Source organism: Caretta caretta, chromosome 6 (genome assembly GCF_965140235.1).
Source record: "Caretta caretta isolate rCarCar2 chromosome 6, rCarCar1.hap1, whole genome shotgun sequence".
Taxonomy (NCBI): domain Eukaryota; kingdom Metazoa; phylum Chordata; order Testudines; family Cheloniidae; genus Caretta; species Caretta caretta.
In genome coordinates, this window is record NC_134211.1 from 105,140,361 (window position 1) to 105,152,595 (window position 12,235).

At 43.3% G+C, this 12,235-nt stretch overlaps 3 protein-coding genes across 7 annotated transcripts in view; 2 read left to right on the forward strand and 1 right to left on the reverse strand.

Moving 5' to 3' along the window:
- ATG2B (autophagy related 2B) overlaps positions 1 to 2,362 on the reverse strand; it is an 81,241-nt gene extending 78,879 nt beyond the window's left edge. For 2 of the 4 annotated variants that reach the window (XM_048852484.2, XM_048852485.2), the window contains exon 1: positions 1,827 to 2,358. In XM_048852484.2, the coding sequence (XP_048708441.1) occupies positions 1,827 to 1,988 (162 nt within the window). In that variant the 5' untranslated portion in view covers positions 1,989 to 2,358. Of the gene's footprint in view, positions 1 to 1,826 lie in introns of all 4 variants that reach the window. The other 2 variants (XM_048852483.2, XM_048852487.2) reach the window with 2 other exon arrangements.
- Positions 2,363 to 2,413: 51 nt separating this feature from the next.
- GSKIP (GSK3B interacting protein) lies at positions 2,414 to 8,275 on the forward strand. Its single transcript, XM_048852488.2, has 3 exons — positions 2,414 to 2,532; positions 3,738 to 3,996; positions 6,051 to 8,275. The coding sequence occupies exons 2-3, from the start codon at positions 3,739 to 3,741 to the stop codon at positions 6,210 to 6,212; spliced, it is 420 nt and encodes a 139-aa protein (XP_048708445.1). The 5' UTR covers positions 2,414 to 2,532; position 3,738; the 3' UTR covers positions 6,213 to 8,275.
- A 3,050-nt stretch (positions 8,276 to 11,325) lies between these two features.
- Positions 11,326 to 12,235, forward strand: part of AK7 (adenylate kinase 7) — a 66,827-nt gene continuing 65,917 nt past the window's right edge. Inside the window, exon 1 of one of the 2 annotated variants that reach the window (XM_075129858.1) lies at positions 11,326 to 11,566. In XM_075129858.1, coding sequence (XP_074985959.1) covers positions 11,459 to 11,566 — 108 coding nt within the window. In that variant the 5' untranslated portion in view covers positions 11,326 to 11,458. The remainder of the gene's footprint in view (positions 11,567 to 12,235) is intronic. The other variant, XM_048855200.2, reaches the window with a different exon arrangement.

Below are 12,235 nucleotides of genomic sequence, written 5' to 3' on the forward strand. Positions count from 1 at the left end.
ACATGTTTACAGGATTAAGGGCTTAAACAAACAAACAAACAAACAAACAAACAAACCAACCAACCAACCAAGGCCTACAACCCAGATTTCACATAAACGCATTCTGGAATGATGGCATCACTTTGGACCCCATGAAACTGACCCATGGCCTTCTTCACTGGTGAAGGGCAGTTAAGAGTTCTGGGGCCACATATTTACCGACTTCAAAAACTCCCTGAAAGAGAGAAGTTTAGGACCTTTGCAGCAACAACAACAAAAAAGGCATATTCAGATCTGTAATATGACACAGTATACCACCCAATGTCTAATTTCCCATTCCTCAGCGAAGTGATTGAATAGCTTGCAAAGCATCAACTCCAAGAACAACTGACCTCTACCATTATTTTGGAACCTGCTCAGCTGGAGTTTATACCAGAATATGGTACAGAAGCAATTTATGTTTTGTTGGTGGTTGGACAGTCTGTTCATAGCCATGGACAGCTAGCAAACTGCCATATTCATACTACTAGGCCACCCTAGTATTTCATATCATCAACCACAATATATTAGTGACTTGCCTTACAGACCATTCAGAGTTATGTGGAGTTACATTAATTAAGATGGCTCCTGATTTACCTCAGACTAGACCTAGATAGTTCTGACTGGCAAGTTCCCATGCCTTCCAAACTCTCACCTATGGCATTCCACAGTCCTTTACCCTCTCCCCCACCTAACTCAATGTTTGTACAAACACATATTAAAAGATTGAGACTATGCTAATACCATCCAGAGTTACATCTCCATCATAAAAAGTGCAAAAATGACTAACTACCTAGCCTAGTGTCTCAAAGAAATCAACACAAAGATGAAGACCAGCTGACTAAATCCTAACACAGACAAAACAAGTGATGCTATTGAAAAGAAGAAGGTGTTGTGAAAAGAGGAAGGTGTTGTGAAGAACAAACTGACATCCCATCAGTCAAGCCACATATAGTCAAAACGATGCTCAGCCTTAAAATCCTCACTGATAATGGAGACCCAAATGTCAACAACTCCTAGAAATACCTCCTTCTTCTGACAGCTGGCCAAGAGACTGCCAAATATTAATAGATACAGACCCAGCCATAAAGATGCATGTTGTTGTGACTGCTAGGCTGGATTACTGTAACACTATATCTGGGAATGAATATGCAAGGCCTGAAAAAAATCAATCATTCCATGGGCTAAGCAACACCAGCAGAGCAAGATCCTCCCACTCCCACTGCTTCTGTTGTTGACTACCAACCGAATACCGGGTCCATTTCTAAGCCAGGGAACTATTTATTAAAGCTCTGAGTGCTCTGGGTTTGAGCTATCACTTCCCTCTCCCCTACCAGGTCCTTTCATGACAGCAGAGATTCTTCTATTCAAGACAGTGGAGCTGTCCATAAAGCCAGGACAGAGTTGGAGATGGAGCATTTTTAGCAATAAGCCCACTGAAGAATGGACCTCCCTTTCGAAGAGCTGATTGACCAGCTATCTTGCCATCTTGAGGCCAGGCTCAAGATCAGTCTCTTTGCCTTTGCTTTCAAACAACATTTTTAAAAGCACCCAAACCCCACTCAGTGTTACTGCACATGGGCAGGGCAGGAAAACCAACTGCACCAAACTATCTATCTATTTTTTGGCAAGGTACTCAGACACCATTGCGACAAGTACAATTCCCTAGATAAAATATTAGAGTTGACTTTATTTTTTAAGGCAAAAAAGGTGATTTAAAAATAAAACAGGTGGCACCCGAGGGAGGGGAGGGGCCTGGGGCTGATCCCTCAGGAGCAGCAGGGTAGTGGGGACTGCACCTCTCTTACCCATTTATCCAGAGGGACCTGCGCCAGAGAGCCGGTACCCTGGTACAGATCCAGGCTGAGCTGCTCCAGACTGAGCTTCTCCTGCAGGAAGTGGCCCAGGTACCTCTGCAGCAGGTACCTGCAGGCCCTTTTCTTGATGGACTCTGAGAAAGGCCAAGGCATGGTGGCGGGTCGGGGACGGGAGGGGGTCACTAGACTGGAGCTGCTGGGCTGGAAGGGGGGGGGGGTAATCGGCTGGGGCGACGGGGGGCGGGGAGCTGCCGGGCTCGAGTCAGCTCTGCTAGGGAAAGAGCTCCCTGCGGTCCCCCGTCCCCCGACTCGCACCCCGTGGGGCCGGACCCCGCACCCTCAGAGGAACAAGGCAATGACAGGTAGCTCCATCCTCACTGAGCCGCCGCCGCCGCCATCTTCTCAGCGCCCCGGGATGCGAGGGGGCGGCTGGTGATTTCGGGGCTCCACCGCGGTAGCGCGCGCGCACTGCCGCCTGGCTTCGGTCCCTTCAGGGGACCTGCAGCCACCTCCTACGTGCCTCTACCCTCCCCCTCTCACCGGAACCGAGCGACAGTGACGCCAAGGTGACGTTTCAGCGGAAGTGAAGTCACAGAGCGGGGGCGGAAGTGAAGGGGCGGGCATGAGGCGGAAGTCGGAGTGGGTGGCAGGCCAGCCACAAAGCTCCTTTTCGGCGGCCGTACAAGACGGACGAGAGGTGGGTCTGTGGCGGACAGGTGAAGGGTCTCGGCCTGTGGCAGCGGGGAGCAGTAGAAGAGGCGGCGGCGGCTGGAGGGCCCGTCCCCCGCTGTGTTAAGGGTTTTTTTTCCCCCGTATCAAACCCAGGGTGGCACTAACGAGGCTTCACTGCCCGATTCTCCTGCGCGCAGTGCGGCTGTCACCGCGGTGGCTGCGCTGCAGGCCCTTCTCCAGGGAGCGGCGGGGCTGCCTGCTGCGAGCTGCTCTTCCGGCCCCTTCTTGCCTCTGCCTGTAGCCCCAGGGAGTTGCCTGGGGAGCGGGGTCGTTCTCGAGCGTGAGGCGCCTTGCTGCACGGGGCGTGCACGGGAGGTCACCAGCCCTCTCGGCTGTGGGTGTGTTACGGTGCTGTGGGAGCACCCTGCCCCGAGGACAGAGTGGGGCTTGCAAAGGGGGTTTGCGTTGCCTTTCATCTTGCATGACTTGCATCTTGGGACGAACGCAGAAAACGTGTCCCAGTGTTCAGCCTTTTTGTTTCAGAGTAGCAGCCGTGTTAGTCTGTAACGGCAAAAAGAACAGGAGGACTTGTGGCACCTTAGAGCCTAACATTTATTTGAGTATAAGCTTTCGTGAACTACAACTGTCAACACATGCTACTGACCTTTGTATTAACAAACAGATACAGAGAGAGGCTGAACGAATTGACTTTCTTTACAGGCAAACAGCCAGTTTTACTAACTAGCTCCTTTAAATATTAGTGACCCTTCACTTTCACTCCAAGAGTTTGAGCTTTCATTTGAGTCCTCTCTCTTCCCCCTTCCTGCACCTGCTGATGCATACATCAATTCTTGACTCATTGGGGACCAGCAGATAAGTTGTTTAGGACAGACTCATAACTGCTTGTGTATTAAGAACACTGCATACTGTGCTTATAAAATATAGATGTGTGCATTATCAGTTACTTTAATACCATAGTCACAGAATTGTGAGTTTGTTATGCTGAAACATTGTGGTTAATACCTTGTCTTTCAAGATTCCTCCAATTAAAAAAAAATCCTGGTTGACCTGCTAGTAGCCCTACAGGGCCCATATCTTCCTTTGGTTTTGCAGGACATTGAATGTGTCTTAAAATAGTTCTTTCTGTTGGAAAAAAATCTGTTTTATATCATTGATTTTGCATAATAATTTGTGGCCATATAAAATTGAATATGGTGTTTCCATCCACAGAATGGAGACTGATTACAATCCCATGGAGTTGTCCAGTAACACAGGGTTTGAAGAAGATCCTGAATATAAGGACATTGAAGGAACAGATGTGAAGGATATGAGACTAGAGGCGGAAGCTGTTGTGAATGATGTTCTGTTTGCTGTCAGCAATATGTTTGTCTCAAAAAACCTTCCATGTGCAGAGGCTGTGGCATATATTAATGTGGAGACAAGGGAAAGAAACAGATATTGCCTGGAGCTCACAGAAGCAGGACTTAGGGTAACCCGTTTATCCTTTTATAAAGCTTCTTTGTTTACAATAAATATTAATTGAAAGGTGTCTAGTAAAAGTTTTCAGTTGTCATCAAAGCAGCATAGGCTCTTTTCTTTATTGAATACATTTGAGACTCTTTTTTTCATATTTCAAAATTCAGCGTTTAAGGGAACTACTATTATGCCATTTCAATTAAATCCAAAAGGGGAAGATTTTACACACTTGTCTTGCCAAAGCGCATCTTACATGAATGGAAAAATGTTAAGTTAGAACTGATGCAATGACCACTATTTCAAGTAAAGCTCTGTATGTTGTAACAGTGATTATGCCCTGCATAACTGGGGTATGGTATACAATATTTTTCTCTGCATGGTTTTATCTTGATTCTATGTTTCACTAACATGGGCTGAAAGCAGTAACTGGTGCTAAAGTTAGGCATTAGATAAAGATGATAACTTTTTAAAAAATAAATTTCTGACCAATTGACACAACCCTGGAACCTAAGAGCTGAGGCTTGTGATATCCTTGACATGTGCTATTGTGCCTCATTTTACTTTCAAAACTGAAGTGTTTAAGCCCCATAATAATCCATTAACTCTTAGCTAAAGTAGAGGGTACGTTTTAGCACCCTGTTTAAAGAAGTGAGGTAATGCCCATCCTCATGTTTTCTCCAATGCTTTTAGTTTAATAACCCAACAGTTAACCTAGATTATGAAAAGCAGGCGTTTATCAGAAACATCTACAGAATGATAAAGATGGAAGTAGATAACTGAAATGTTTGGTGTTACAGGTGACTTTTTTACTGTAAAAAGAAAAGGAGTACTTGTGGCACCTTAGAGACTAACCAATTTATTTGAGCATAAGCTTTCGTGAAGCTCACGAAAGCTTATGCTCAAATAAATTGGTTAGTCTCTAAGGTGCCACAAGTACTCCTTTTCTTTTTGCGAATACAGCTAACACGTCTGCTACTCTGAAACCTTTTTCACTGTAGTTCTTCAATCTTCTAGTCCACAGTTGTCTGAGAAAAGTGCACAACAATTGCAGCAGGTGTAAGAAAAAGTAGATGATATAGTATTGTGCCCACATCAGACTGCATTTTATAGAACAGACTACTGTAATCTTAATGAGAAACACTAATTATTGATTTCTATGTATGCATCTCCCATTCACACTATTTAAATTGCTTGTGCGGTGAAGTGAACTTCCAGCCAAATTCAAAAGTAAGCCTCTGTATATTTAGTGTCTTTGGTGGTCTCAATTTTTGTGAGAACAGAATATTGGAAACTCCTTTAGAGGATGAATTGTTACTTAACGTCTTGAGTAGGGAAGAGGAAGTATAGGCTTTATTGAACCAACTTCTCTTGGTAAAAGACAAGCCTTCGAGCTTACACAGAGCTTTTCTCTTTTTCAGAGCTTGTCTACACTTGAAGTGCTAGAGTGGCACTGCTGTGCCGCTATAGGCCTTCAAGTGTAGACACCATCTGTGGTGATGGGAGGGGTTCTTCCATCAGCTTAAGTGATCCACCTCTCTTGGAGAGGTTGTAATTAAGTTGACGGAAGGATTCTTCTGTCAACCTAGTACTTTCTACATCCGGGGTTAGGTCAGCTTAACTACATTGCTCAGGGGGTGTGGATTTTTCTCACCCCCTGAGCGACAGAAATGTGTCAACCTAACTTTTTAGTGTAGACCAGGCCTGAGTGTCAGTTAAATACACTTCACCTTGAATGATCTCCTACGTGTTAACTATTTATGTCGGATGGTCTGTTCCATGTTGTAGTTAGCTGTGACACTGAGTGCCTTTCAAGACCTGAAGAGGAGCTTTGTGTAAGCTCAAAAGCTTGTCTTTCACCAACAAAAGATGATATTTCACCCACCTTGTCTTTGGTATCCTGGGACCAACATGGTTACAACACTACAAACAAAGTATAGTATTGGTTTGTTGGGTCTGGCAATCCTTCATTCAGTGTACTAATGTGACTAATTTTGTGGGGTTTTTTTATGGTTCCTATGACTAAATGACTAACTGCAAAAAAATTAACCATGGGTCTCTTTGCAACAGGTGGTGGGTTATGCTTTTGACCAGGCTGATGATGGCTTACAAACGGCGTATCATGAAACTGTCTACTCTTTATTGGACTCCCTTAGCCCAGCATATCGTGAAGCTTTTGGAAATGCACTACTACAGAGACTAGAAGCTTTAAAAAGGGATGGGCAGTCGTGATTCAGTCTGCAGTAACAAGCACATGTTGGGGAATGGTTAATAATAGTGGGAATTCTTAGTATGAGTTACTGAGATTTTCCTTTCGGATCTAGCCAGAAACGTATATCAAGCTTCATTTCTTGCCTGAACATCTAGGTTCCTTACAATAGAACTGACTTGTAAAATATGAATGTTGCTATGGATCTGCTTTGTCCACAAGGCTACTTTAAGCTATTTTGGTGGACTGTAGAAGTAGTACCTTTTTTGTTAAACTCTGCTGTAGATCATCAGTTGACAGTGACTTGCGTTCTACAGCATTTGAAGAAATTTGATCTCTTTCCAAAGCAATATGATCTAATATCTTATTCTAAGAAATATCTTAATTGATACTGTGCAAATCTTGAATGCCATGTATGAAAGTAGTAATGCTTTCTTAATGTCTATCTGTAAATTTTAACTCTGCTCCTTAAAACCAAATTTTAACTACTTGCTCTAGCTAAATTAATGGGAATTACTTTATTCCACTTAGAGGATATCTATTTCAGCTCAATTTTTTTGTAAGCAAACCTGAAAACTCTCTGCTTCATTCACAAGGTATGAACCTCACAATATCATACATAATTTGAATATTGCTTACTCTGAGTTTGCCTGTGCTTAAAATACTGCAGCCATGCCGCTGTAGCTGTGCCACTGTAGCACTTCAGAATCTCCTGTTGGAAATCCACCTCCCCAGGAGGTGATAGCTAAGCTGCCAGAAGAATTCTTCCATTGATCTAGTGGTCTACTTGGGGATTTTGGTCAGCTTAAGTGCACTACTCAGGGGTGAGGACTTTTTTATAGCCCTGACCGATGTAGTTAAACTGACCTGATTTCTAGTTTAGACCAGACCTTAGTGTCCTTGTTGAGTTAAAAGCAATGTTCAGTATTATTCAGTGTACCCTTGTTGGCGGCAACCACCAACCCGTAAACAAAAGATAACTGTTGGCATATGAATGTATCCTCTAAATTTGCAAATGATATAAGCACAGAAGAAAACAAGGAAGAACAGGTGACATTTTTTTCTTAAATTTAGACCATACTAATAACTTTGGGAGGGGGTGGAAGACATTTTAGCCTGTTTACTCTTCTAAACGTTTGTTTACATGATGTACAGAATATACTCAAGTATTTTTGCTTCAGTCTTTACTTTTTACAGTGCAGTGCTTAGGTATTCCTGTAAGGCTGCCCTCTTCTTCCTCAATTGTACAGTGTCCTGTCCTAAAGAACGGTAAGTATATAATGTCAATGCAGTGTATTGGTTTGAAACCTAAGGCTGTATGAAACATTCAGAGATTGATATTGAATTGGGAGACAGTCGCATATTTTCTATTTTATAAAAAAAAATACAAAGATCTTTATAAACTTATTGTGCTACTATAAGTTTTCGAATGTGTGGAAGAGATTTGGGTGTATGAATGGAAGAGACTTTGTGAAAAGTATTCAGTTGGTTTAAAGCACCAGTACTATTGAACTAGCATTCTATGATTATATGATCACTGTTTTGCACACTTGTACTATTCAATATCTATGCATCCTTGTTTATGTAATTCTGCCTTTATTTGTCCGTGTTTCATGCTAGAAAAAAAGTAAATGTGAATCCAAAGAGAGGGCTAGATTATCAGCTTTGGTAAATAAACATGCTCCACTGACTTCAACAGAACTAGACTGATTGACACCAGCTGAGGATCAGTCACATTAATTTGAGGGACCAGTTAACAAGTTGAGCATTTATTATAGTTTTGTGGCAATGATGCTGTAATTCTGACTGAGAAGGGACCTACAGTCAGAGCTTCTGTTTTCAAGTGTAATGTTTGTTTTATTATCTTAGTAGGTTGAAACAACTCATGTTAATATATAATTTTGTTAAAAGTGTTTTCATGCTCTAAGAAAATGGTTCGTTTTTTTTTTTTTGCAGTTTTGTGGCATGTGCTTTAATCCTCTATGAGGAAAATGTACTTTGCCAAGTTTATATCTCAATATCTACCCCTGTAACAATGCACCTGTTTATTTCAATGACTAGACACTTGAATAAATGCACAAACTTATGTATGATCTGCTTTTTATTCTCCTCCCCCAAAATAAATTGAAAATGTATACCTATATCTTTGTAAACGTGCAAGTCTCAGACACACAAGTCAGGTAAACACATGGTAGCTTAAACAATACCTTTTGGCTGTAGTGTATAAATATATAAGAGCATTTAAAATTGATCTGCATTACTATTCAACATGCCAATGTAAAAAAGGGGTGGAGATCAAGTACTTAAACATTGGTGAACAACTTCAAGGATAGTATTACATTATAGTAACTCTTCACTTAATTTGAGTATGCCTATGGCTGACAAGGAATATTTTTATAGCTTTACAACAGAAATTGAGAAGCCTTTACCAGAAGGCATAAACTTGTTGGAAGGCTGTGTAAGCCGCAGATCTCACCTACTTCCCTAGGAAATAATTGACTACACTATAACTTGAAAATGAAAAGGGATTCTAGTCATGCACATAGTTGGGTTAGTATGCTTGTAATATGTGGGAATACTCTTAAATAGTTATACTAGAAAATGCTGCTGTGTGAAAAGGCTCAGTTGAAATGCTAATTAACAGTAGACCTTTTAGTACAATTCCGTACTTGTTTGCTTTATATACCTATCTGAATCCTTGATCCTGTGCTGCTGGGCATCTGATAAAGCCATAGATCTGTGAACGGATATACCTTCCATAAGGATGAGAATGGATAGGCTTTCAATTAAATAAAAGTGGGAATGGACAGCAAAACACAACCTTGGACATTATGAAAAGTCTCAAAGCTTAGCACGGTTTAATCACTTTGAGACTATCTTCTTAAGAGATTATAAACAGCTGCCTGCTCTAAGGATGTCTGTCAGTACTGAGGTCAACTCCATTCTTCAAAATGTTACCAAAGATTTTGTGCCATGCTGAAGAATGTGCTATGTACTTAGAGCTCTGAATTGTGGATATATCGGGACGAGAGCCCACTCCAGTTCAGAGTAGTATTGGAATGCAAATGTAAAATAGGATAAGAGGAGTTCATCTTTGTATAAAGAATGATGCTGTTGTTTATCTGCTATTGCTGATTCTGCAGTACATATAAGAAGTGATAATCTAAAAGTTACTATGCATACCTCAAGGCTGTCTTTCAGCTAGTAGCTTGCATATTACAATTTTAAAAATACAAAATGCTCTTTTAAACACTATTTCTTAAACTTCAGTTGCAAACATCTAATAAGGTCAATGGAAGTTGTATCTAAAGCTCATATACTTAACAGTGTAGTCAGTTGTTTGACACAGTACACAAATAACATTTTTGCTAAGCAAACAAACTGCAAAAAGGTCAGATGTTGTTCTCATTGTAAAACTGCATTATATTAAAAAGTACCAGAGTTGGTGCTGAACTTTTTAGAGGCAGAGATCCTTCTAAAAAAATTGCTGCCTCAATAGCAACTTTTTCCTATAAATTGAGGACTGCTCAGTTGTAACGGGGGAAACCTAGGTCAGCCATTGTCGCATTCCCCTTCAGTACCTAGCCTGAGCTAAGAAAGCTAATGATCCAACTAATGGACTAAACTGGGTGACGAATCCTAGTCATGTGCCATCTGAGGCACACACAGATGCTAAGAAGAAGTTGGAAGTGACAAAGGAAGAGAGAGACCTTGATATACTGGTTGCTCGTAGGAGGACTATGAGTTGCAGCTGTGAAAAAGGCTAATGCAGTCTTAGGATGCAGTAGGTGAGGTATTCCCAGTAGAGATAGGGAAGTGACAGTACCCTTACACAAGGCAGGGATGAGATCTGTGGAATACTGTGCAATTCTGGTCTCTAATGTTTCAGAAAGATTAATTCAAACTGGAACAGGTACAGAGAAGGGCTACTGCGATGATCTTAGGAATGGAAAACCTACCTTATGAAAGGAGACTCAAAGAGCCCAACCAAAAGAAGGTTGAGGGGAGAGATGATTTGCAAAGACAGTAAGCTTGAAACATGGGATTAATTAACATAAATGCTGAATATGTTCTTGTTTCTTCTTAAAGTGCTAGTGCATACATACACTGATAACATAATTGCTCAGTGGTGCATGAAGATGCAGAACTTGCAATATAGAGAATGTGAACTACAAACAAATCCACAACTGTAAAATGCCTTTTGGACGTATTTATGATTTTAAGGCTGAAGAGACCTCAAGAGGTCAGGTAGACTATGCCCTGTGCTGAGGCAGGACCACATATTCATCTGACCGTTACTTCTGAAACATGTAACCAATTGTCTGATAAGCACAGAGCTGCTTTACCAGCACTGTTCCTCTTTCCTCTCCCGTTTTTTCTTAGGATGGGGGTGTGTAAAAAGTGCAGGGTTAAGGGACTTCTGGCCAGCCTTTATCTTCCACTTAATTCTCCTGTAAATCTACACAGGCTAGAACCTTGATTTTTCAAACATCAGTCTTATGAACAACTAGTTTTATGAACTATTTTTCCCAACAGGAAAAAAAAATCACATAACAAAAGTGATATCCTAATGCTTTCAGTGCCATGGAAATGCTTTGCCTCGTTTCAAAGGATAAGAAGAAAGCAATATAGTGCCCTATACTGCAACTTTGGTACTGAGACTTGGAGATACTCAATTTTATGAACTTCAATCTCCAGATCGTTCATAAAAGAGGGGTTCTACCATATTAGTGAAAATGCCTATGAAATACTGACCCTCTTATTTAAAAAACAAATAAATCCATATGAACATAAAGGCTTCCTCCTCACCTACCTCAGCTCAGAGCTGGGCAAGTATCTTACTGACCTGGCACACTACAGTACGCCCCACTCTCGATTACAGCCTGTGTTGTTTTAAAACGTCAAACTCTGCCTCTGTCATGATTCTCTCCCCTCTTGTTCCTGGACCGCCTCCACTATAGCTCTGTCTCTCTAGATCTTTGTCCCTCTTTTAGGGAATAGTTATAGGTTCGTGCCCTTTTCCCTTCTGTTCGACTCGGGCTCTGCCTACCCCAGTATCGGTCTCTCTCCCGGCTTTTGCCCAGGGAGCGGGAGCCTCCCTTCCCCGGAGGCGCCCTGGCACCAGCCTCGCCAGCTGCAGGGACCGCCCCCTGCCCGCGTCTTGGCCCGGCCCTGTGGCGGCCCTCCCCGATGCCTGGGCCGGTGCGGAGAAGGACGCTGCCGCTTGGCTCGGTCGCTTAGCAACGGCCCGGCTTCCCCGGCGAGCGCCATGGCGGCGGAGGAGGAGGAGGCGGTGGCCGCGGCCGAAGGGACCGTTCGCAGCCAGAGGGTCTTTCTCAACCATCTGGACTCCTACAGCGGCAGCAGCATCGGGAAGGTGACCGCGGGGTGGGGGGTCCCTGGGAGGGGGCTGGGCCGCAGGATCCTTCCGAGCTCCCCTCAAGCCGCAAGCTGGGATACGGCCCCATCGCTGCCCACCCCCACGGGGCGTGAACAACCTGCTGGGGTGTGGTTGATGCCAGAGCCAGGGCTAGAGAGCGGCCCCATGACCCAGCACAAGGTGCTAGCCATCACCGAGAGCACAGCCTCCCTGGCATGGCAATACTCCTCCTGGAGCCACATGCTGGTGCCAGGGCACCTTTGCCAGCCCACATGCTTCCCTGGGCACAAAGGCACGTGCTGAGCTATGATGCAGGCAACATCACCTGGACCACAGGATCTCTTTAGTACCCCCATCATCAGCAACTGCTTGCTGGTCTACAAGGCTATAAGCACTATGGGGTGCCCCCCGCCAGTCCTCCCAAATGGGAACCGTATGCTGAGGTGCAATGTTAATAGATTTACATAGTCTTAGAATCTCTCCTGTGCCCAGTGGCACATAGAGCAACCCATTTTTCCCACTGTTATCTCTCCGGAGAAAGATGTTTGACTGCATCGTAAGTTGTCTCCATGATGGCAGCATCCTTTTCAGTGGTACTAGGATAAGTCATTCTTTGCCCTCCACACCTTCTCTTCCTAGAGTTGCCAGGTGTCCGGTTTTCGACCG